Below are 26,444 nucleotides of genomic sequence, written 5' to 3' on the forward strand. Positions count from 1 at the left end.
GACTAGCTTCCTTCTTTTTGTACAAGTTTGCAGGGTTCATTCATGTTGTAACATAAACATGAACTTTATTCCTTTCTTTTCTTTTTTGCAATGCTGGGGATTGAACTCAGAGGCACTAGCCATGAGCTATATCCCCAGCTCCCCACCCTTTAAAAAAAGCTTTTTATTTTTAAACAGGCCTCAAACTTGTCATCCTCCTGCTTCAACATTCCGAATAGCTGGGATTACAGGAGTGCACACTACACCTGGCTCACTTTTTTCTTTTTTATGGACAAGTAATACTCTGTCATGTGGATATGTTACATTTTATGTACCTGTTCATTCAGTGCTAGACAAAGGTTACTTCCCTTTTTTTTTTAACCTGTTAGGAATAATGCTAGTATAAATTTTTATATTACAAGTTATTGTGTGGGCATGTGTTTTCCTTTCTCTTGGTTATGTATTTAGGAGTCCTGGGTTATATGATACTGTATGCATAATCTTTTGAGGACCTGCAGTCCATACTGTTTTCCACAATAGCTGCATCTTTTCACATTCTCATTAAGGATGCAAAGTTTCTAGTGTCTTCACCTTCTCATTGATACTTATTACCTGTGTTTATGATCAAAGCATACTAGTAGGTATGAGGTGGAATCTCACAGTCTGCTGATTTGCATTTTCCTGATAGCTAATTACACTGAGCTTTTTCCAAGTATTTATCTGCTATTTTTATATCTTCTTTTGAAAAATATCTGCTCAGATCCTTTCCACAATTTTAAAATTTTGTTAATCTCCAGCTAATAAAAAAAGAAAAACGGTTCATTTGTCTTTCTTTCCCTCTTGTTATGGTTTACACATGAGGTGTTGCCCAAAACCTCAAGTGTGAGACAATGCAAGAAAGTTTAGAGGTAAAACAATGAACCTTAACTTCACTTGTCTACTAATCCACTTGAATGGATTAACTGGGGTTAACTGTAGGCAAGTGGCTGGAGGAGGTAAATCACTGGGGGCATGCCTTTGGGGAATATATTTTGTCCCAAGAGCTGTCTTTGCCTCTTATTTGCCATGTCTAAGCTGCTTTCCTCCTCCATACCTTTTGCCACAATGTTCTGCTTTACCTCAGCCTACTGCAATCAAGTCAGCCATCCATGGACAGAGACCTCTAAAATGGTGAGCACCAAATAAAGTTTTCCTCCTCTAAAATTGTTCTTTTCAGGTTTTTTGGTCACAGCAGCAAAAAAGCTGACTTAAATACCTCTGAACTTTAAAAAAATTATTTTATAGAGCTGGGGTTGTAGCTCAGGGGTAGAGTGCTTGTTTAGCATGTGTGACGCACTGGGTTTAATTCTCAGCACCACATAAAAATAAATAAAGTAAAGGCACACTGACTACTAAAATAATATTTAAAAAATTCTTTTTTAGACAAGTTGCAAACTATGGCTAAAGTAGAACTGTTGTGGATAGAGTACCTTGTGCTCATGGATGACTGAATTTCCATGGAACAAGGAATCTTCTTCTCCAAGTGTGTCTGTACATACAGTCTTCCTCAGTTAAAATGGATGTTCCAACACAATGCCTCTATTTGAAGAGGGAGATATCTCCTTCCCCATGAAAGGATTAAATTCAAGGACTTAAGAAAAGCAGAATACATTTCTCTCTTTTGCCACCTACTTCCATTGCTCCAATCAGTTGCCAATAATTGACTTTCTACTCTGTCCATTTTTCACTCTGCCCTAGATCTGTAAAGGTAAAACTTCCAAGCTGATTCTAAGCTGTAAAGCCTGAGTTAAAGTGTAAAAGACCGGGCATTGTAAAGTTTCCAAACTGCAAAGCCTGAGTTAAAGAGTAAAAGACCAGGTATTGTTAAAATTCCTCTGCTACCCCCAGAACCTGTAATCCCAGTAGCTGTTAGGACAATACTGGAACTGCCCAGTAAATATCCCCACTGTTTCCACTGGTTGTCTAATAACCTGGGATTCTGTGTAGTATGTCACGTAGTCCTTGAGGCCCTAAAAACCAATCAGTTTGAATGTGTACCCTGCTTAGAAGTGACCAATCACCCCCGTCCAGCCTGTTCCCGCCAATGAATGTACTAATCATGTCTCAGAGTTGTTGTTCAATTTTCCCGCGCCTCATGATGATTTGTTCTGATGTATGCAAAGCCCCCAGCCCTCCCCCAAAAGTGTACTTAAGCTCTGCTTGACCTCTGCTCTGGGCTCTGGGCTGCTCTCCCTTCCTGAGTGAGCCTTGAGCCCCAGCATGCTGGTTCAATAAACTCCCTCCTGCCAATTGCATGAAGCCAGTCTCTTGCGTGGTCTCTTCCTCCAACGCTTCGCCGGACCCTTACAGATCTATATTTTCCCAAGAACTGGAGATGGTTCCAGATTCCATCAACCATTGGTGCTTTCCTTTCTCTAAGCACAGTTGAAGGCATACTGCAAAAACACACATTTTATCACTTATTGGGGCATATTTCATTTACAACAGGAGTCAAGAATTACACATTCAGGGCTGAGGTTGTAGCTCAGTAGTAGAGTGCTTGCCTAGCATAGGTGAGGCCCAGGGTTTGAGCCTTAGCACCACATAAAAACAAATAAATAAAATAAAGGTTAAATTCTTAAAGAGAAAAAAAATAATTATACAGTCAACACTTCTAAGTTCTAAATTAAGGAGAATTAAACATATTTTAATGTACTTTCTTTGAATCCTAAATCTTTTGCATATGCTATATTGGTTTAGAAATACAATTTATTGTATTGTCCTGATTATTATATTGTACTCAAAAAACTTTTTCTTATTTTTTATCAAATGTGCTTTTCTCACGTTATATTGGTCTTTAGATTTTATTTAAAAGAGGTACTTTAGAAACTGAGGTTTTAAAACAGCTTATAAGAACTTGTTTTTTAACAGAAATGTGCTTGACATCAAAGTAAAAATCACAATGGAAAACCTGTTATGTTCAAGGTTTTCAAAGGGAAAAAAGGTCACTAAAAGTGGGAAAATATTACTGATGCTTTTGGCAATAAGACAAAATGATGAAACAAGGCTTCTGTAACAATGTAAACACAGTGGGACAGTGACTCAATTAGGAGATATTTTATTTTGATGTTTAATGGAGTTCACAGAAAACAAGTTGACTTTATTCTTAGGAGCATATTTCACAAATGGTAATGATGGATTTTTAGGCCTGTTTACATCTACCAGGAAAATGTTGCAACCATTATTCACCTCTTCCACCTATGATTTTTACTGGCATCTTCTAGGAGTTACACTTTGGCACTTTTCTAAACATCATCAGACCACAAACTCATTCTAAATCAATTTTTTTTTTTTTTTACAAACTAAACAATACAGTGCTAAAAACTACCTAACTTACAAAGACCTAAAATTGTTTCCGTTGTATGGAATGGGTTGTTTTATAGGGGGAAATGTTCTTACTACATTAAGAGAGAAATAGTTCTTTGACCCAATAGAACTGGATTTGCCAGAGCATTAGCCCAAATCATACTGGCCATCAACTACAGATATGACCCACTGGTGACCTTTTCTAATCCCTATACCCTGTACTCCCACATTGTGGATTGTCTAGACAAGTTAAATTTACCAAAGCATACCCTTAGTAATTGCTAGAAGTATCTTCCACTTCTATCACCTGTAAGTATAGTTTTATTACATAATGCTTATATTAATCAGCTGCTGTGAGAAGCAACATAGTATTGCCTTCTCAATGAAATTAAATTCTTTGCTTATTGATATTCATTAAATATGTTCATCATTTATTCATTTAGCAAATTGGCATTTAACTCTTACTCTGTACCCAGTAATTTAAGAACTATGGGTGTTACAGTGAAAAAACAAAACAAAATTTAAAAACTGTCTTTGTGAAACCTATATTTGGAGCAGGTGGAGAGAAGCAATAGATAAGTAAATTTTATAGAATGTCATTAGATCATAAGTGGTATGAGCAAGACAAGAGCAGGATAAAGCAGATGAAGAATTCTGAGAAAGGGTTGTGATTTTTAAACAGGATTGTCATAATAGGCTTCACGAGGAGGAGACTGAGTAAAAACTTGAGGAAAGCATCCTTGCAAAGGCTATGGCAACAATCACACATGTATGCTCAGTGAACAAGGAGGCCATTGTAGCTGAAGCAGAGTAAGCAGTGGGGACTGTTTGTAGGAGAGGTCAGACAGTGATGGAGACACCCAATCTTAATCCTGAAAGCTGGTTCATGGCTATGACCTAAATACCTACTGAGAATAAGTGAGAGGAGGTAAAGTTTATTTGGGGCTCATGGTCTCAGAGGTCTCAGCCCACAGATGGCTGACTCCATTACCCTGGACCCAAAGTGAGGCAGCACAGGGTTTAATTTCATGGAGGAAGGGCCTAGCAGAGGAAAAGTGCCTGGCTCTTGGAGGAGTCAGGAAGCAGTTGGTAGGAGAAGGGGCTACAAGGAAGATGTACCCTCTTTGAGGGCACACTCTCAGTGATCCTCCTCTAGTCATACCTCCCCCTGCCCATAGTTACCAACTAGTGAGTGCATTCAAACTAGGATGGACTGATTAGGTTACAGCTCTCATAATCCAGTAATTTCATCTCTGAATATTCCTGCATTAACAGGAACTTTTGGGGGGACACCTTGTTCCAAAACCATAATAAATCACGTCACTATAAAGACTGGCTTTTCTCTGTTTAGAAGAATGCCAAAGTGTAACTCCTAGAAGGTGACAGTAAAAAACACAGTTGGAAGAGGTGAATAATTGTTGCATCCCTTTCTTGGTAGGTGTAACCACCTTGAAGAAAGCTTTTGAGGGAAAGGTATTCAGTTTTTGGAGGTGGAGTCTAGGTTTCTTATCAAATTTTAGTGAGGATAGTAGAAAAACAACATGAAAACTAATCTCATGTTTTGCTGAGAAGAAACTTTTTAGTTTGAGTCCATACCATTTATTGATTCTTAGTTTTAATTTTTGCGCTATAGGAGTCTTATTAAGGAAGTTGGGGCCTAATCCCACATGATGATGATTAGGGCCTACTTTTTCTTCTATTAGATGCAGAGTTTCTGGTTTAATTCCTAGGTCCTTGATCCACTTTGAGCTGAGTTTTGTGCATGGTGAGAGATAGGGGTTTAATTTCATTTTGTTGCATATGGATTTCCAGTTTTCCCAGCACCATTTGTTGAAGAGGCTATCTTTTCTCCAATGCATGTTTTGGAAAGTCTTTGATAACTACCTAAAAGATGATTGGAAGATCATGAGAATTATCAAGTGTTTCTCCAATATGCCCTTGGACACATGTACTTCAGTAAAAATTTACTGAAGAGATGGCTTCTGATCTAAGGTTTCAGCACACTTAAGTTTGGAAAGATACTTTATTTATCCTTGTAATCACAGATCCTCTGGCACACGTATAACAGGAATTTAATAAAGGTTGCTCTTCTGATTCCCTCCTCTGTGAATAACTTTTCCTCAAATCCTTTATTTTTGAGTGGTACTTCCAGGTATTTTTTAGGAATACCTCACATATGCCTCATTATCCTTTCAAGTTGTTCATAAAAAATAGTCAATAAGCAATTTTAAGGCAGTAAACCCAGAATTGTAGGCAATGCATTTCCCCTAAAGAAATAGTATGCTTGAGAAACAATAAGGCAGTATCATTCTAGAAATTCACCTGAAATGTCTTTTGGGTTAAACTTATTAATGCTTTCAGGAAGAATTTTTGCTTCCAGTTTGTGAGAGTCACCTTTGGTGTTTTTACTATAACATTATCATTCTTGTAAATTCATTTTTTGTTAATGTTATAAAGAAAATTTTCAAAAAAATTTTATGAAAAAATTTTATGGTAAACACCTCTATATTTACCACTTAGATTCTCTAATGAACATTTTCTTGTCCACTAGTTTTAATAATAATCTAGGGATGACATAAGTCTCAGAAGGAAAAAAAAGGGCACTTCTATGTCACTGTTTGTAATTTTAAAAGCAAAACAAAAAAAGATTATAACAACTACTTTTGAGTACTTCCTATCACTTAAGTCTCATACTTACATTGTTTTTCATTCGTACAAAATTCCTACAAGGAAACTGAGGCTTAGTGTAGGAATTAAGGAACCTGGCCAAGTGCCAGAGCAGGCACTAAATGCTAAAACTTATTTTTTTAATTACTCTCTACTGACCTTAAAAATCACATTAAAAAAAAAAAGACAAAACAAATGAAGTAGGCATTACAGACTACTTATTTACCATAATTCTACTTTTCCCCATCCTGAGAGAAATCTAATTTTTCATAACACTCCCTATTTTACCTTAGTGCCTCAGGAAAAGTTATCCCTTAACCCCAACTCCAGGATCCAGAGGAAAAAATGATCTAAGGGGAATCTTCTTTTCCTGTGACTGAGTCAACAAATCAGTCCTAAACCAGTCAGATATGGCAGGGCTGCAATCATAGGGCTTGGGTCAGAACAGGCATAAGACACAATTTGGACTAATAATTCATGGAAGAAATTTCGGGGAAGAAACTTCCCCATTCCTACAAGATAGCTTTAGAAAACAACTCTGGATACTATGAAGCAATCACAGAGCTAGGAGCTGTTATAGCCACAGAGCAACCATGAAGAAAGCAGTCTAAGGATAAAATCGACATACAAAGGAAAAGAGAACAGAGGAGAAAGTTAAGAGAAAAGAAGTTGTATTTGATTGACACAACTCTGAATTCCCCCTACCTCTGAAATGCAAGTTTCAAGAGTCAGCACACTTCCTCACTGTACAATTACTCTGGGTTTTCTGATGTTACTATCACATAAGAAATATGCTAACAAAACCACCAAATATATGGAAGAAATAGATCATCCCTCCTTTTATCCTTTCCAGCTGGCTGGAGTGTGGAGCAGACAGAGCAATGTGTAGCTCTCCACTGAGCTGTAACGTTATAGTTAATATTTATCACAATGGAGAACAAAGTGTAACTTACCAAAAAAGGAACATTTTTCAGGAAACACAATATCAGGAAAACACACACTCTCTCTCTCACTCACCAAAAGAGGAGAGATCATGGTAAGCTGCCAGAGTGGGGTATGAAGTTTGTATACATTAAAAGGGAGGGCAGAGAAGAATGGTCAACACATTTTTCTTCAGTTTAACAATGCTTTCTGAGCTGGGAATTGTATTGTTTACACACTTTGCTTCCTTGAAACAATAAAGCCTAGCACAAGTGAGGGTAAAAAAGTTGTTTATACATCTTTCAATGTGATACATGCTGTAGTACAAGCTCATATTGTCCTCTTGTTCCTTATAGGAGTTATACCCAGCTACACCCAAAGTAAGTTACGTGTAAAAAAATAATTCTAGATTTTACTATTCGAAATTAATATTATGTGTGTACATATAATCAACCAAATATTTAGGATTAAAATAGAGCCAATATATGAGGAATTATTTCTTATATAGAACAGTTGCAATTATTAACTCCTAAATTTATCCACCTGAATTTGACAAATCCTAAGCTTTTTCTATTTTTTTATTTTTTATTTTTTTTTTTGGTGTACATGTGTGGTATCTGTGCTGAAAAATTTTAAAATTTAACTAATCATATTCCTCCAAATAACAGTACACCACTATGCATGTGTACTGTACATTTTGGCTTTTGAACTACATACACATTTTACCTCCAAAATTGTCAGGTTATAAACTGCCAAATACATTGTTACTATTTTAGCTTCAGACAGCCAAATACCTTTGGAAGTGATTTAAAAATTGCAGGAGAAGGGGAAGTCCTTTTCAATAACCAACCCCACTATTCTGCTTTCTTTTGTACAGAGGCCTGCTTGCATCTACTATATTTCCCTTCTTTCCTTCACTTCTTACAGTTCAGTTCGGCTACACTATAAGGAATTCTTCCAGCTTTTATATATAATAAAAGTGTCTTTTTGTTGCTTTAGTTTCATGTGGATGTAAAATTACATTTGTTTTTCTGTACTTTACAGATGTTGCTCTATGTATTGTCTCTTGGCTGGCATTTTTAATAAGAAGTCTGTTATCACTCTTTTTTCCCCCTCTTAATCTTTTTTAATTTTTTATTTGTTCTTTTTAGTTATACATGACAGTAGAGTATATTATGACATATTTTTACAAACATGGAGTATATCTTATTCTAATTAGGATTCAAGTCTTGTGGTTGTACATGGTGTGGAGATTCATTGTGGTGTATTTATTTATGTACATAGGAAATTTAGGTTAGATTCACTCTACTGTCTTTCCTATTCCAGTCCTCCCTTCCTTCCCTTCTTTCTCCTTCATGTAATCCAATGAACTTCCATTCTTTCCCTCCCCACCCTTGTTATATGTTAGTATCCACATATCAGGAGAGAACATTCAGCCTCAGGTTTTGGGGATTGGCTTATTTCACTTAGCATGGTAGTCTCTAGATCCAACCATTTATTGGGAAATGTCATAAACTCATTCTTCTTTATGGCTGTCTCTATATATCACATTTTCTTTATCTTTTCATCTGTTGAAAGGCAATTAGAATAGTTCCATAGCATAGCTACTGTGAATTGTGCTGCTCTAAACATTGATGTGGTTGTGTCATTGTAGTATGCTGTCTTTAATGCTTTAGGATATATATACTGAGGAGTGGGATAACTGGGTGAAATAGTGGTTCCATTTCTATTTTTCTGAGGAATCTCCACAGTGCTTCCCAGAGTGGTTTTACCAATTTTCAGTCCTATCAGCAATGTATGAATGTACCATTTTTCCCATATCCTTGCCAACATTTATTGTTGTTTATTGTTACTGCTTTGGATGTTGATTTGTTCTTCTTTTTCTAAGGTTTTGAGATGTGAGGTTACATTATTTACTTGTTGGCTTTTTATTCTTTTAATGAAAAAGATCAATGTAATAATGAATTTTCCTTTTAGCACTGCCTTCATCATGCCCCAGAGATTTTGATATGTTATATTACTATTCTCATTTACCTCTAATTTTTTTTTAAAATTTCATCTTGATTTCTTCTGCTATTCATTTGTCATTCAATAGTGTATTATTTAGTCTCCAGGTATTATAGTAGCTTTTGTTTTGTATTTTATCAATTCTAATTTCATTGCATTATGATCTGATAGGATACAAGATATTATCCCTACATTTTTTTTTGTATTGCTAAGAGTTGTTTTTTGGCCTAAGATATGGTCTATTTTAGAGAAGGATCCATGTGCTGCTAAGAAGAAAGTGTATTCAGTAATGGATGGAGGAAATACTGTATATATGTCTGTTAAGTCTAAATTATTAACTGTATTTTTTAGTTCTATAGCTTTTTTTTTTTGTTTGTTTGGTACTGGGGATTTGAACTCAGGGGAACTCAATTCCTGAGCAATATCCCCAGCCCTATTTTGCATTTATTTAGAGACAAGGTCTCACTGAATTGCTGAGCTCCTCACTGTTGCTGAGGCTAGCTTTGAACTATCAATCCATCTGCCTCAGCCTCCAGAGTCATGGTATTAAAGTCATAGGATTTAAAGCCACTGTGCCAGGAATATAGCTTATTTATTTAGTTTTTGTTTGGAGGTTCTCAGTGGTGAGAGAGGTGTGTTAAAGTTATCCAGTATTATTGTGTTGTGGTCTATTTGATTCTTGAAATTGAGAAGGATTTTTTTTTAATATACATAGATGCTCCATTGTTTGGGGCATAAATATTTACAATGTTATGTCTTGTTGATATATATTTCTCTTTAGCAGTATGAAATGTCCTTCTTTGCCCCTCTGATTAAGTTGGCTCAAAGTCTACTTTATCTGAGGAGAGAAGCCTCTGCTTGTTTACAAGATTCATGTGAATGACATATTTTTTCCCATTCTTTCACCTTCAGTATGTGGGTGTCTTTGCCTTTGAGGTGAGTCTCTTGGAGACAGCATATTGTTGAGTCTTGTATTTTTTTTGGGGGGGGTCTTTATATTTAATACAATATGTCAGTCTATGTTTTATGATTGATGAGTTTAGGCCATTAATGTTATTTTTGATATATGATTTTATTCCATCAATTTGACTTATTTCTGGTTTTTGATTTGAATTAGTTTCTCCATTGATTCACTGTTCTTTTAGTGTAATTCTTCCCTTTCCTGGTTTTCATTTTTTATTTTTCATTTCTTCTTCATGAAATAACTTCTTGAGTGAGTATCTATATAGTGCAGGCTTTGTAACTTCTGTAATATTATAGAAAGTTTTTATTTTATCATTATTCTGAAGATGGGTATAGTATTCTTGGCTGGCATTTATTTTCTTTCAGTTTGATATATAAAGTTCCAAGCCTCCTAGTTTTGAGGGTCTGGATTGAGAGATCAGCTAAGATCTGGAATGGTTTCCCTCTAAATGTTACCAATAGTTTTTCTTTGGCAGTCTTTAAAATTCTATTAAGCCTGGGCATAGTGGTGCACATCTGTAATCCCAGTGGCTCACAAGGCTAAGGCAGGAGGATCATGAGTTCAAAGCCAGCCTCAGCAAAACTAAGGTGCTAAAAAGAAACTCAGTAAGACCCTGTCTCTAAATAAAATACAAAATAGAGCTGGGGATGTGGCTCAGTGATTGAGTGCCCCTGAGTTCAATACATGGTACCAAAAAAAAAAAAAAAAAAAAACAGGAAAAAAAAATCTATCACTATTCTGTATGTTAGGTATTATCATAATAATGTGCGTTGGTATTAGTCTGTCATAATTTTTTGTTTTGGGGGTCCTGTAAGCCTCCCATATTTGATTATCCATTTCATTCTTTAGGTTTGGTAAACTTTCTAATATTATTTCATTGAAAAGATTGTGCATTTCTTTCACTTGTGTCTCTGAGCCTTTCTCTTTCCCAATAAATCTTAAATTTGGCCTTTTAAGGTTATTCCTATATTTCTTGGAAGTTCTGTTCATGGTCTTTTAACATCTTTTCTCCACTGTCAACTTTGTTTTCAAGATTATATATTTTGTGTTCATTGCCTGAAACTCTGTTTTCCAAGTGGTTTAGTGTGTTGGTGATGCTTTCAATTGAATTTTTAATTTGGTTTATTGATTATTTCATTTCGAGGATTTGCTCATTTTTATTTTTTAGAATCTCTCTTTATGAAAGTGAACTTTCACTTCCTATATTTTCTCTGATTTCACTCTGTATACCATCCTTTACTTCACAGATCACTTTAACTATGTACATTCTAAAATCCTTCTCTAACATTTCTTCCACTACGGCATTGATGGATTCTGTTATTGTAGTATCTTGGTTTGTTTGGGGCAATTTGTTCCCTTGCTCTTTCATGTTGTTTGTGTGTCTACCATCTAACAGTATGGATCTGAGGCAGTAGAGTTTCTAGCCTGAGGACTTATAGTGTCCCTGAAGGTTTTCATACATTACTGTATAGGAGGAAATAAATAATAACCACCACCAATGTAAACAATATACAGCATTAAACCAAATTTTCTATGACATCTACAATATTATCACAATAAATGTAAGTGATATGATCAGTTATTGCCTACAACAGAAACAGTAACTTTGCAAAAGGATTTACAAATTTCAAATGGTGGACAGGGAGAGAACAGATGTGTCTGGATATGATTATGAAGGGGGAGGAGAGAAGATAGAAGTTAAAAAGGTAGGGTGAAACAGAACAAGAGAGATTGGTTGTTAGCAGAAGAAATGAGACAGAATCAAGGGAAACAGGAAGAAAGAAAAAAATATGTAAAATGCAAAAAAATTTAAAAATTAAAAATAAAAGAATACAAAACTGAAATATACTAATCGAATATCCTAGTCCTCGAAAAATTGATCCATGAAAAATAACTGGCTTCAAAAGTGCTTGAAGTGAACAAATAAAAAAAATATGAGAATGTATAAATGTTCATGTACCATTAAGGTCATAATAAATAAAGAAAAGGAAAAAAGAGGGGAAAAAAAGCAGTTGGTGGGGTTATCTGGAACATGATGCTCCACCCTCTGGATTATTGCAGTGAGATAGGCACAATTCCTGGAGGCATTCCTTTATAGATAGATTATCTTATATTCTATTTCACAGAGATAGAAAAAATATCATCAATGGGCATCCTCTCAACTCTCTCTTAACCAAACTCATGAATCGTTTATATCTGATCATTTCTCTTCCATTCTGTCATACTGAAAGTATTCTGCACCCCACTGTCAACCCCTCTACCATTTTTAGGTGAATACTATTCTCTCACTATTTTAATAATATTATACTATCAGTTTGTCCTTCTCATTCCAATATATCTCAATCTCTCTTTCAATTTAATCCTTCTACAGACATTTCAACATGCTTGTCTTTCCATATTTAGAAATAAAACCAATAAGCAAATAAATAAATGCCTCTTGAAACTTTTAGAAGAAAGTAGTCCATTCTAACATTTTTTATGTGCAGGCACATAAAGGAAATGCTGAGATGGTCAAAAGTATAAGAACAGGTGCAACCTGGGCACCATGGCACACATCTGTAGTCTCAGCTACTCAGAAGGTTGAGACAGAAGGATCACTTGAGCCCAGCCTGGGCAACACAGTGAGACCTCATTCAAACAAACAACAACAACAAAAAAAGAGGAGGAGACCAAAGTGCAGTAAATACCATTCTGCAGCTTTGTAATTTTTATAACTCATGCTGTAAATACCCATTTCATATGCTAAGTCAGTGAACTACGTCTAACAATGCTTCTACTCAATACATTCTCAATGGCGTATGAGTGTGTGTGTGTGTGTGTGTGTGTGTGTGTGTGTGTGTGTGTGTGTGTTTGAGAGACAGAAAGAGACAAGACTGACATGGAGCTAGAGGCAGATAGAGAATGCAACCCTAGCTTTGACAGTTATTAGTATCTAACTGAGGCAAGTTATAAAACTTTTAGGAAATTTAGTTTCCATATCTGTACAATCTGAAAAACAGCCCCCAATTCAGAGGATGATTATAAAGATTAAAGGAGTTATGCAAAACAGACCACTGTCTTACACACAGTGAGAACTCTATAAGGACTTTTCATCTTTACAGACTTTGAGTAGCTACTCTGACATTGATAGAAATCATAATAGCCAGTGAGGTTTTGTGTCTTCTGAAGCCATGCTACTGAGTAGTTCCCGAAAGCTAGGTTTAATGAAGTATATTTGTAAATAATAAAATTCACCACTTAAAAAAGTACAGCTAGATGAGCTTTTACAAATGTACATAGTTGGGCAACCATTACAACCACCAAATATTTCCGCCACCCCTGTGTGCTTATGTATTTTTCAAAGGTACACTAATAAATGGGTCAATCTTTAGAAAAAAATGTGGGGGGCCACCTATGGCATGTTTTCCTTTTTTGTGGGTGGTTCTCTTTAGTTATACTTAGTTCTTTTAGATGACAGCAGAATTAATTTTGACATAATTATAAAAGCATGGACTATATCTTGTTCCAATAGAGTCCCCAGTAATTCCCCAACCCCTTTCCCTCCCTCATCTCGAGCTCCCTTTCCTCTAGATCTTTCTGCCATTTAACCATAGCTTTTTTTTTAAAGTTAATTTCTTAGAGATGTACATAACAGTGAGATCCACTGTGCTATATTCATATATGTATACAGGATTGTTGTGTCAGCTTCATTTCATTCTTTCCTTTTCCCATTCCGCCTCCCTTCATTCTCCATTCTCCACTCAAGTTCTTTTTTTAAACACTGCCCGCCCCCCTCTGCCACTTACTGTGGATTAGCTTCCACATATTGGAAAAAACATTCCTTTAACCAAAGTTTCTTGGGATTGGCTTATTTCACTTAGCATAATAGTCTACAGATATATTCATTTACTAGCAAATGTCATAAACTCATTCTTTTTTATGGCTACAAAATATTGTGTATATAAACATATTTTCTTTTTCCATTCATCTGTTGAAGGGCACCTAAATTGACTCCATAGCTTAATTATTGTGAATTGTGCTGCTATAAACATTAACGTGGCTGTGTCACTGTAGTATGCTGATTTTAAATCCTTGGGAATGGGTTAGATAAATGGGTAAAATGGTGGTTCCATTGCTAGTTTTTTGAGAAATCTCCATATTGCTTTCTGGAGTGGTTTTACCAATGTGTAGTCCCACCAAAAAGTATGAGTTTCCCCTCATCCTCACCAACACTTCTTGTTATTAGTATTTTTGATAATTGCCACTCTGCTGGAATGAGACGGAATCTCAGTGTAGTTTAATTTGTATTTCTCTAATGGCTAGGGATGTTGAACATTTTTTCATATATTTGTTGAGCATTTGTATTTCTTTTAAGAAATGTCTATTTAGTTCCTTTGCTATGGCCTATTTTCTGAAGTCTATGACTCTTCAATAAAAGTTTAAGAGGAAGATTATTGGACTTAGGCTTGGTGTTTATTTTACATATGTCTATACTCTGGGAGGATTTTTAGTCATATGCTGTGGAAAATCTTTGAGGATAAGCCAAAATTCTTGAAATAAGAAATCTAAAAAGGTATGAAATATCAGAGCAGAATTATATACATTTCCATGATTCTGATGTTAGTGTTTTAACAAGTCAATTCTTTTACATAATAGTAAGAAAAAAAACAGAAATTGCCTGTTAGAAAAAATACAAACTATCAGAGAGGAAACCAAGCAAACCATGGATCCTTAGTTATTTTGAAGAGCCACTCATTTATCTTATTTTTATTCAGAAAGAATAACAATGAATCAGTTATTAGCTATTTTCTCAGGGCTTTTCTTCTTATAAACAATAATTTTTGTGACACAAGAACATGGCATTAAAATACAGCATTGGAAATTAAGAGAAAAATTGGTGATGAAGAAGCAATTATTACAGATTCAGAATTGATGGTCAGAAAGAAGACTTTGCCCTTAGCATGGACTGGAAGAAAAAGAAACTGAAGAGAAGTAGATGGCATAGGACTGTGGAAGGACAAGGTGAGAGAGTAGCCTTGAGAGCAAGGCCTAGGGAGCACGAAGAAGTGGCTGAACCAAAGGGACTTTCACCTGCTCTGACAAGCCAAACTGAAATTTTTTTAAAATACAACTTTATCATGCTTCATAGGCAGATAAATATTGTGTTCATGTAGTTCTTTACACTTTAGATAAGTGTAGAGAAGCCAAGTATAATAAACAGTAGCAGAAAGTCTAGGGACACAAATCTTTAGATAGAAATATTCATTATTTTAGAAATGTTAAAAGAACATGGCATAAGAATTGTATATTTTGTAAAAGCTACGCAAAAAGAATTTTTTTTTTTGGTAAATGAGATTTTTCATAGAAAACAGATTTTTTACCTATCAAAGAGAATAGTAAAAGGTACCAGACATGCAAGGGACAGGCTATCAAGTGAACTAACAGTGGGGACTGAAGGAAAGGGAGAGCTAAGGAAGTGCCTAAAACCAAGTGGTTAAGTGGAGGAGGAGGAGGAGGAGGAAGAGAGAAGGCAAAGAAAGCAGTGCTCAATTAGCTATGAGTTGTCTACTTTCTTCTCCAGGATATGTAATCAAAGGACTCCCACATCAGATCTTCAATGATGTGGTTCTATTCTTTGCCCCTGAAAATATGGTTTATATTTTGCTTCAGTTTTATTTATTCTAAGACATTGATTTGAAAATGAGCATGTGTTACTCCTTATGCACACCACCTCTGTAAGTAGGCTTAATAAGATGATTACTTGCTATTCAGGAATAACAATAATTACTGCAGTCAAATTAACATAACCCAGGGCGATCTCAACCTTCTCACCCTTTTATTTAGCCCATTTTGAAAGTGTTTAAGAAAAATAAGATAGAATAATTGCAGCTTCTGGAAACAATGGGTTATACTACATGAAATAATATTTGAATTCTTTACTGAAATAATCAGATAGTAGGTCCTCATTTATATTAAGTGGGGGAAAATGTACATATGATTTTATGTTTGAAGACCACAGTCTTACAGAGGACTACTATCAATGTGTGAGTTCAGCCTAAAACGGATCTGAGCTTTTAAAGCATAACTAAGTCATTCTCTAGCAAAACAAACATCAAAAATCTCTTGATTGCCTCTTTATTTAAATAAAACATTTTCAGTCTACTAATCACAGCCTTCCACGATATGTACCAAACCTGTCCAACAACTATATAGTTAGTCATCAATTTCTTCAAATTCTTTTGGAGTATATGTTGCATAGACTTTATCTTTTCTATTTTTAGGAAGACAAATAGGAATTCCCATGAACTAAGCAATCTGTTTATTAATTCATACAGTAAGCATTTACTCAGCAGCAATTCCTTTGGGTGCTCAGTATTTTCCCAAGGTTTTATCACCTCAGATTTAGAATACTGCAACAATACCTGTATCAGAGAAGATTGTGTTTGGCCTTATATAGAAAGCCAAATATTAGTGGCTTGCTTAATAATTTATGATGATTTTTCTTATATAATCTAAAGTGATGGCTGATGTGATAGTACTATTATGTCACTTGTACATCAGTATAATTTTTCATTGCTATCTCACTGTATGGCTTTTGTCCTGTTTGTCAACACATGGTCACAAGTGGCCAGTAATTCCCATCATTGTTATTCCAAGGAAGAGGAGGAGGAGGAGGAAGTAAAAAAGTTTCCCAGAAATTCACTGAATACTTCATTGACCACAACTGTGTCAAGGGAATCAGATGAGGTCATCAAGATCCTAGGTCAATATCTTTGCTTTGCTTATTATGTGTATTTGTCTCCTCTTTTCTAGTGTTTTTTTTTTTTTAATACAGAATAGGTTGTTTTCCCATGACAAGGTTAAAGCAGAGGAACAGGGCACAGTCAATGACATTTTCAGGGGGCTGGGGTTGTGGCTCAAATGGTAGCGTGCTCGCCTGGCATGCATGCGGCCCCGGTTCAATCCTCAGCACCACATACAAACAAAGATGTTGTGTCCCCCGAGAACTAATAAATAAATATTAAAAAAATGACATTTTCAGTACTGCAATATCTAAACATTTATCCATGGGAAAGAGTTTTTTCTTCATAGTGTCTTCGTATGAAACACTGCCCTTGCCTGAGTCCTGTGACCATTTCAATCAATAACCAAGTCTGAAAGTTGAAGTACAATTGGCTAAGTATTTGTCACATGACTACCCTATAAATATGAAGCCCTGTCAAAATCACATGAAATGGGAGAATGTTGAATACCCAAAGGATAGTTCTGCCATTTGATGGAGAGAGGGAGAAACAATGGGAAAAGGCAGTGTCCTTACTTAGCAGTAAATAATTTTCAAGCTAACTTTATTTCTGTTATATTAAGTGGTAGAAAACTTTAGGCTGTATTTGGAAATACGGTCAAAGTGTTGTGAAAGATGCAAAGCTGCTTTCTGAGGAATATTATGGCTTTTCTTTTCAGGTAACACTGAAATCTGTGAACCCCAAACACCAATTATCTCCTTCTTCCACAGTAAAACAATTTCAAGCTGGGCAGGGCACACAGCAGTAAAATAATGGTTAGTAGGGCACATGTAAAAAGACTACATTTCTTGTCTTCATGTGCAGTTGGGGGTAACCATAAGACAAAGCTTGGTGTGACCATTGGAATACGAATATAAAAGATGCAAGCAATTTAAAGGCCTGTCCTTACAGGGAGCAGTGTGCTCACTACTACCCATTTAATTTCACCTTTGCTCTAAGTGGCTGATTACAACATACACATAGTAAGTAATCTTGGACTAATGAAGACAGACACCTTAGAAATTACTAAGTAACAAGAGGAGAGGATCCTACATCTTTGGGAGCAGTCACCAACCAACCTTAGACCACTGATTTAAGACTGCTACATAAGAAAGAAATTTCTATCTATTTTTGAGTTTTATGACATGTAGCTAAGATGAAATGGCAAATGAGATGTTATAACCCTTATTTTCACAATAGACCTTCTTCAAACCTCCCCATTACTGATCTGATTTCTCTAAGTGTATGTGCCTGTTATGAATAAGAAATGATACATATTATGTACTCTAGATACCAGTTGGATAGCTATGTAGCCCAATTTATAAATTCATGTGTGTGTGTGTGGCATGTTTTAAGAATATATAGCAAAATTCTATTCAGAGAATATACTTTGGGTGTAGGAGTTTTCCAACTCTGATCTACTTAATGTTCAGAATTTTGCAGAGGTACCCCAAGTATCACTGTAACAGTGGGCCACAATCTGGTTTAATGTTAAAGGGTTCTAATTCCTCACATTCTTTCCAAAATTTATTATTTGACTTCTTGAACATAGCATCTTAGTGAGTGTAAAATGGTGTTTCCTTGTGATTTTAATTTGTATCTCCTTAGATGGCTAATAATATTGAAAAAATTTCATGGACTTATTGGTCATTTCTACACTATCTTTGGAGAAATGTTTATTCAGATCCTTTATATCATTTTTTAAGTTGGGTTATTTACCTTTTTATTATTGAGTCATTAGACTTCTTTATAAATCATAGGTAGAAATCCCTTATCAGATAAATGATTTGAAAGTATTTTCTCTCATTCTGAGGGCTGTCTTTTCACTTTCCTGGTAATGTCCTTTGAGCCACATAAGTCTAAAATTTTTATGAAGTCCAATTTACCTATTCTTTTAACAGAGGTGGTGCATTCCTTGTGCTTTTAGTTTCCTATCTAAAAAGTCATTGCTTAATCCAAGATCATATTTTATTCTAAGAACTTTATAGTTTTAGCCTTTATATTTAGGTCTTTGATCAATTTTGAGTTAGATATGCTATGAATTAGGCATCTTCCTTCTTTCTTTTACATGTGAATATCTAGGTGCCCTGGTACCACTTGCTGAAATGACTATTCAGCCATTGAGAGGTATAGGCTACATGTACCTTGTCAAAAATGAATTAACTGTAGATGTTAGTCAAGTTAGTTCCTGGACTCTGAATTCCAGTCCAATGATCTATATTTCTACACACTATCTTGATTACCATAGCTTTGTCATTAGTTTTAACATCAAGAAGTGTGAGACCTTCTTTTTCCAGACTGTTTGGACCTCTCTAATTTCATTATGAATTTTAGAATCAACTTGTTAATTTCTACAGAGATTAGCTGGGATTCTGAGCAGTATTTTGCTGGGTTGGAGATCAATTTGTGGAGTATTGTCATGTTATTAACTTAAAGTAAGCCTTGTGGTCCACAAATGTCTTTTTATTTATCTAGATCTTTAAAACTGTTTCCTCAGATTGAGAATATAGCTCAGTGGTAGAGTACTTGCCTAGCAGGCATGAAGCCCAGCACCAAACAAACAAAGAATAAACCCAAATCTTTCTCTCAATAATATTTTGCAATTTTCAGATTGTAAATTTTGCATTTCTTTTGTTAAATGTATTTCAAAGTATTTTATTTTTTGATGGTATTATAAATATAATCATTTCATTTTTAATTATGTTTTAAGCGTATAGAAGTATTTCTATATACTAATCTTTTTTTCTTATAACCCTGCTGAGCTCACATATTTGTTGTAAATGTTTTTTAGTTATTTCTTAGGGTTTTCTATACACAAGACCATTTCATTTGTAAATATAAATAGTTTTACTCTTCCTTTCCAATTTTTTTCCCTTTTATTTGCCCTTGCTAGAACTTCTAGTTTAATGCTGAACAGGAGTGATCACAGAAGCATACTTATTTCTTTCTTAGTTTCAGGGAGAAAGCATGCATTCTATAGCTATCATTAAATAGCTTTCTTACAGATACCATTTATCAAGTTGAGGATGTTCCTTTCTATTCTTAGTTAAATGTTTTTATTAAGAAAGGATACTAGATTTTATCAAATGCTTTTTTACCCTTATTAAAATGATTGTATAATTTTGCTTTTTATTGTATTGATACTTTTTTTACATTAATTGAGTTTTAGATGTAAAGCCAACCTTGGATTACTAGGTAAATCCCACCTAGTCATGGTGTATAATTCTATTTATATATTATATATTGCTGGATTTAGTTTGATAGTATTTTGTTAATGATTCTGCATCCATATTCTCCAGAGATATTGTTCTATAGTCTTTTTTCCTTATGAACACATACAGTTTCTTGAATGCCACTTCAATCTTTTGCCAAGAGACTAGCATAACAAATAAATACCACTTCTACTATGTTACCCCATTCATTTAAGTCTTTGAACTTTGGTTCCCAACTGCCCACAATAAAATATTTACTTTGTAGTATATCTTCCATTATTTCTCAACACAGTTCCTTCACCTAAGAAAGTGGACTTTTTCAATATCCTATCAAAAATCCTAATGTTTACAATTTCCATGTCTTTTTCCACATTATTTCTCTATACCTTAACCACTTTTTATTAACACCAAATGTAATGTCTATTCCTCTACTGCTTCTCTTCCCCAACATTCAATCTTTAATCTCATGAGTTTATTTAAGCTTATAAGAATGATCCAATCAGTTACAGAATTTAAACTAATTTTTGCATAAATGAGTAGTTGTTTTTGTGTATATTCTGATCTAATCTCCATTTGTTTACTGTCTATCTTCCCTACCAAATAAATAAGCACTAGAAAATGAGAAAAGATACTTTACTATTTTAATTGCTATCACCCTAGTGACATACTCTATCTTTCATACATAAGAACTGAATACTTATTGAGTAAATACATAGGCTTCTCTTCTCTACCTAGTCAGTTTCAATTTCTCCATGAAGTTAGGTCACTGATAAACCGGCCTAATGCCTTCTCTCTCTTCCCTGAATTCTTATAATGTTAAGCTTCCAAAGTGGGATATTTAGCACTTTACACAAACTACTCTATATTCCTTGTTATCACTCTAGTGGTCTAATAGCAATATACTAAATATGTATAACTTCTTACTGAAATACGTTCCATACTACTGCATCAATATAGTATCAGATGGTAAGCTTAGATCATTAACTGGTCTATAATTCTCAGGATCCTTTATAGTGCTGATAAATGATATTCTCATTAATAATCCATTATATTTACAATAAATTATACTATAAGTTTTATTAAAAGCAAATATAGTAGTGACATACGTTAAAAATTTTAGTATTCAGAAACATAGAACTATAGTTAAAAAAGCCCTAAATATTTATTTTATTTATTTATATTTTTTTGTTTTTATATATTTACTTTTTAAAATTTATTATTCTTATGAAATAGTAGCTATACCTAATTTCAGAATATGTCTTTTTTAAAATATTTATTTTTTAGTTGTAAGTGGACATAATATCTTTAATTCATTTTTATTTGGTGCTGAGGTTTGAACCCAATGCCTCATGTGTGCTAGGTGAGCACTCTACCACTGAGCCAAAACCCCAGCCCCTTAGTATATGTCTTTTTTTTTTTTTAGATAGAGAAAGAGGAGAGAGAGAGAAAGAGAGAGAGAGAGAGAGAGAGAGAGAGAGAGAGAGAGAGAGAGAGAATTTTTTTAATATTTATTTTTCAGTTTTCAGCAGACACAACATCTTTATTTTATTTTATGTGGTGCCGAGGATCGAACCCAGCGCCCCACACATGCCAGGCAAGTGCATTACCGTTTGAGCCACATCCCCAGGCCCCAGGATATGTCTTTTTAACAAACACATATTCCTTCTTGCATTTTTCCATTAACTTGGTCAAGTTTAAAATTTTAAAGAGTTTAAAAATATAGTATTGTAAAGGTAATCACCTAGCTCTTTCAAAATACATTTCAACTGATTATAAACAATTATTCTATGTAACTAAAATGTCTTTATATCCTTAGACTATCAGATATGAGTTCTGCTAATAATTTATGGATTCAAATATTTCAAATGAAACATTGCCAAAGATTTGTCTGAAATATTAATAACCTCTCAAAATAGAAAATTCACCGAAATTCTTTTCTAAAATACTGAAATGCCCACAAATGTATCACTCCAGGGCTAGGGATAGTGCCAAATTATCCACTCTCAGTATACTCTGCCCCTTTCTTTACAATTATAGTGACCACACATAATACTTACTGTTTTAAAATATATAATCTATACTTTTAACATGATATTTAAAAAGGAACAAAGTGCCACTGCATTTTAAAAGCTGCAAGTAACAATGCTTCGCTAGTTTATGAAACTGTGAAGGATGACTCAGTGTTCAGGGAAGGGTATTAATTATTCTGAGTGTTCTTTTATTTAATGAAATTTGATCCTAGGGATAGGCAGTAGAAGTGTGCAGGTAAAAAGTTATTAATTCCTAAAACAAATAAGTAATCTGTAAGTTAGATTTCTTTTGATATAAAAGATTCATAAAACTGGCACAAATAATAAAGGAATAACAAATATTATTTTCTAACCCAACTTGCTTAATGGACTTCATTGAAAATTCATGGGAGAATTTTTAAAAGTTGCTTATTTCATGTCACATAATTATATTTTTATGGATTATCTAAAGTATACTGGAATATTTTCTCTAATATTTTGGAGAATATACAGCTTTACAGTCCTTAAAAAGACAACAAATAAACATAAATCATAGGTGGTAAAAGATGATTGAGTTAGAGACTCTCCATTTACAAAAGTTTATCATACTTAAATAGCTTTTTAAAAATAAATAACACCAAGAGAAAAAGGTGTAGTTAGGTACACGATCTGTAGCAGAATAAGAAGAGAACTGACTTAATTCAATCCTTAGATCATCAGTATTTTAGCTATGGATAATGATTTTAGGTAGATCATCTCTCTTGATGCTTGAAAATATATGTGTTAACTTACATGACAATGCTTGGTCACACTGCCTAGCACCAAGTGGCTCTCATTAAACACTATTTCCTTCCCTACTTCCCTACATTTACTTTTTTTTTTTTTAATTTTTTTAATCCAGGGGCACTTAGCCACAGAGTTACACTCCTAGCTTTTTTCTATTTTTGAGACAATGTCTTGCTAAATTGCTTAAGGCCTCACTAAGTTGGCAAGACTAGATTTGAATTTGCAATCCTTCTACCTCAGCCTCCTGAGCTGCTGGAATTACAGGTGTGTACCACCATGCCTGGTTTCTTTCATTCTTTTTCTTTTTTTCCCAGTTGTAGATGGAACTTTAATTAATTTATTTATATGTGGTGCCTTGAAATTGAACCCAGTGCCTCACATACACTAGGAGAGTGTTCCACCACTGAGCCACAACCCAGCCTGGTTTCTTTCATTCTTTTTTTTTTTTTTTAATATTTGGACACAATATCTTTATTTTGTTTGTTTATTTTTTTTTTATGAGGTGCTGAGGATCAAACCCAGTGCTTCACATGTATGAGGCAAGAACTCTGCCATTGAGCCACAACCCTAGCCCTCTTTCATTCTTAATAAACAGAAATTAGCCTTCTCTGTGACTCATGGTAAGAATAAAAGAAATACCTTTTTTCACAGTTTGTTTTCCTGGAATTTTATAGAAGATTTATTCTAAGTACAGATATGATGAAAGAAACACAAAAGAAAAAGCAAAGAAAATACTTCGAGAAGCATCTAACAAGCATTGTTCTGTTTTATGCTGACATGCTTTGTGGTAATAATAGACTTCCAAAGAAGACCAGATCAAAATTAAAATTCTAGGCAGGCATTCAACTTCTATCATTGTGTCCTTTCTTCACTGAGTATGAGAAATAAATGACTTACCAGTTATTTATTGAGGATATTCCCACAGTACTCTTACAAAGTTCACTTCCAAAAGAAGCCCTATCCCTGTAATGTATCTGAGTCAATGAAAGCTACACTAGGTTTCTCACAACACACTTTAGAAAATTCAGCAGGGTAATAAAATCATGTTTTTCTGAGGTCATTGTACAGCAATTTTGTAAAGTTGCATGACAAATAAGAGGAAAAGAGACTAAACAAATTTCAAAACTAGAGAACATCAATCCAGAATGTTTTATGATCATATTGTGAATAAAGTTAAATGCAGAATAATTAGCAGAAAACATCTAGTTTAATTATAGCTGTTCTATTGTAAAGTTGGCACAAATGCAGTAACTCTAATTAAAATCAGGTAATAGTTACCTCTGTGGCCTTTTTTGATGGTTCCAGACCAGTCATATTTGCTACGATTAACTGATGTAAGAGTTGAACTTGAGCCACACTTAGGAAGAAGTCCAGGTTTGTGGTTATATTCACTTCCAAGGAATGGCCACATACTAAAATCTCCTGAAGGAGAGGGCAGGGAACAAAGGTTGAATACAGATAAAGAAATAAGATAGGCTTCAGATAATAATTCATCATTTTTATGCTTATTTGACTATTACTACTTTCTAAGTCTAATGGGACTTAAGTTCATATGTTAATGAGAAAAGCAAAAATGATGAGTAGTCACTTGCCATAGTTTAATGGATTAATTTTAAAATCATTTATATAGGCTTACTATATGCCAGGCCTGGGTCATTAAAAAGAATTTTTCACCTTTTCATACCCATTTGACTTGTTCATACTTCAAAACTTCTATCATTGTTTTAATATATAAGAAACAACGTAGTTCTAAAGCAGGATCTTGTATATCATTTCAAATCAACAAGTATTTACTGAAATTCTTCTAAGAACTAGTCACTATAGTAGAATACTAGGATTATCACAAAAAATAAGGTTGTTCTTAAAGGACAACTTGCTCATGTGGAGGTTATAATCTAAGGGAGCAGACAGATATAAATAGGCAACTCTAGGTAGGCAATTTTAAGCAAACACTATGGTGTAAGTATTCTCCACAAGAGAATTTGAAATGTTTGTAATAGCATATGGTGCTGAAGCCAAGGATAGCTAGACTAATTAATTTTACTTCTTACAACTGTTAAACTCTTGGCAGCATTAGTTACCCATCCATTATTTAATGTTGCTGTTCTGTATAACTTGAACATTTATCACTGAAAAACCTATTAGGAAAACAACAAAAAAGACATCCAGAAGCTTCAATTAATAGTTAAGCAAAAGTCCTGTTTCCTGTCATGAAGTCCATGTGGACAACGTTAAATGCTTGGGAATGTCCAACATGCCTTCTCCTTGTTAGCATCATCCAAAGGCATGGATTTGAAAGGACACTATGGCTGTCCAAATACAAACTGGAAAGCTTAGAATAGTTTTTAATAAAGCTATAAAGAATAGCATATCTGACATGATTATCCTTTTTTTTTTTTTGGTTAAACAAACTTTTTCTCCACAAATTTCCTGTATTCTCTCATTATACTTGGAATTCTTATTTTAGTCATAATGAAAAAAAGTACATTGGCTCAGAGGTTTTCTTTTTCTTTTTTAATTGTCATTGTAACATTTCCCAGAAAGATGAAACATTGTCCTAAAAATATGTTAGTTCTATTAGTAGAATATCATCCTGTGAAAATAAGCATCCTGTAATTGCAGGTTAAATGGTATAAATGCAATGGTAGAATCATTAGCTAACACCATAAAAATAAGTTCTGTTTTTACTTCTTTTATAACTATCATCTTCTGATCAGTTTGAGCTTTAAAACAGTTGTACATGAGGCAATTAAGATATGTATGAGGAAACTAAGGAACTGGGAATTTAAATGAATAGTTGCAGATGACATCTTTTAACATGAAGCTGAGCTTGGACTAGAACTAGGTTTTCTGCTCTTCAACTTTGTGCCTGTTTCACTTGGGAATGAGAAACTTTCTAATAATGCCTTCAAGTTAGAAGATAAGTTAATTAACATGCAATGGTATTTTATTTACAGTTTGATACATTCTTTTGTTTCTGAATTTCATGATGAGAATACTTTAGAATTCAAGTAAAGAGTATTTTCAGGGAAAAAAACACTGAAGAATTAAAAGTGATTATAATATCTATATACCTACCTAATATCTAACTACCTAGCTTCTATGATGCTGGGGATCACACCCAGGGCCTCACACTTGTTAGGAAAGCACTGTACCATTGAGCTATAATACCAATCCTTTTATTTCATTTTTTTTGTGAGCCAAATATAATCAGGAAATTGAAATAATTCTAAAATGTGAATACAATGTGTAAATCTTTTTTTATATGTATTTTTAGTTGATGGACCTTTATTTTATTTACTTGTGTGCAGTGCTGAGAATGGAACCTAAAATACATTTAATACACCTAACATACCAAAAATCCTAGCTTAGCAATGCAGTGTACTGTGGAGTATTCTACAGCATCTTTCTAATACATTTGTATACTGACAAAATAATATGTAATTCTTAGTATATAGATGTGTTAGAAAGATGCTAGAGAAGTTAATAGTATACAAGTTAGAGCTAGACCAACTGAGTTCATACCTTGTTATACTTTCTACTTCTTGTGAAATTTTGCAAATTGGACACCCTCTTAAAACCTCAGTTTCCTCATCTATAAAATGCAGGTAGGAGTAGATTATCAACTACATTATCATGAGGATTAAGTGAGTTATTACAAGGAAAGCAATAACTGTATAGCATTAGGAAGTGCTTAGTAAATATTATCTATGATAAATCTTATTATTAATAAGCTAGTTTGATGTCACATGGGATGAAACTTGAAAATTCAAAACATATCAAGAGGAATTGC

The 26,444-nt window shown here is 34.2% G+C and overlaps 1 protein-coding gene across 7 annotated transcripts in view; it reads right to left on the reverse strand.

Annotated features, from left to right (window-relative positions):
• Vps13b (vacuolar protein sorting 13 homolog B) overlaps positions 1–26,444 on the reverse strand; it is a 677,770-nt gene that overhangs the window by 220,940 nt on the left and 430,386 nt on the right. For all 7 annotated transcript variants that reach the window (XM_078016874.1, XM_078016869.1, XM_078016871.1 and 4 more), the window contains one exon: positions 23,930–24,073. In XM_078016874.1, coding sequence (XP_077873000.1) covers positions 23,930–24,073 — 144 coding nt within the window. The remainder of the gene's footprint in view (positions 1–23,929; positions 24,074–26,444) is intronic.

The sequence above is a fragment of the Ictidomys tridecemlineatus genome, chromosome 7 (assembly GCF_052094955.1).
Source record: "Ictidomys tridecemlineatus isolate mIctTri1 chromosome 7, mIctTri1.hap1, whole genome shotgun sequence".
NCBI lineage: Eukaryota > Metazoa > Chordata > Mammalia > Rodentia > Sciuridae > Ictidomys > Ictidomys tridecemlineatus.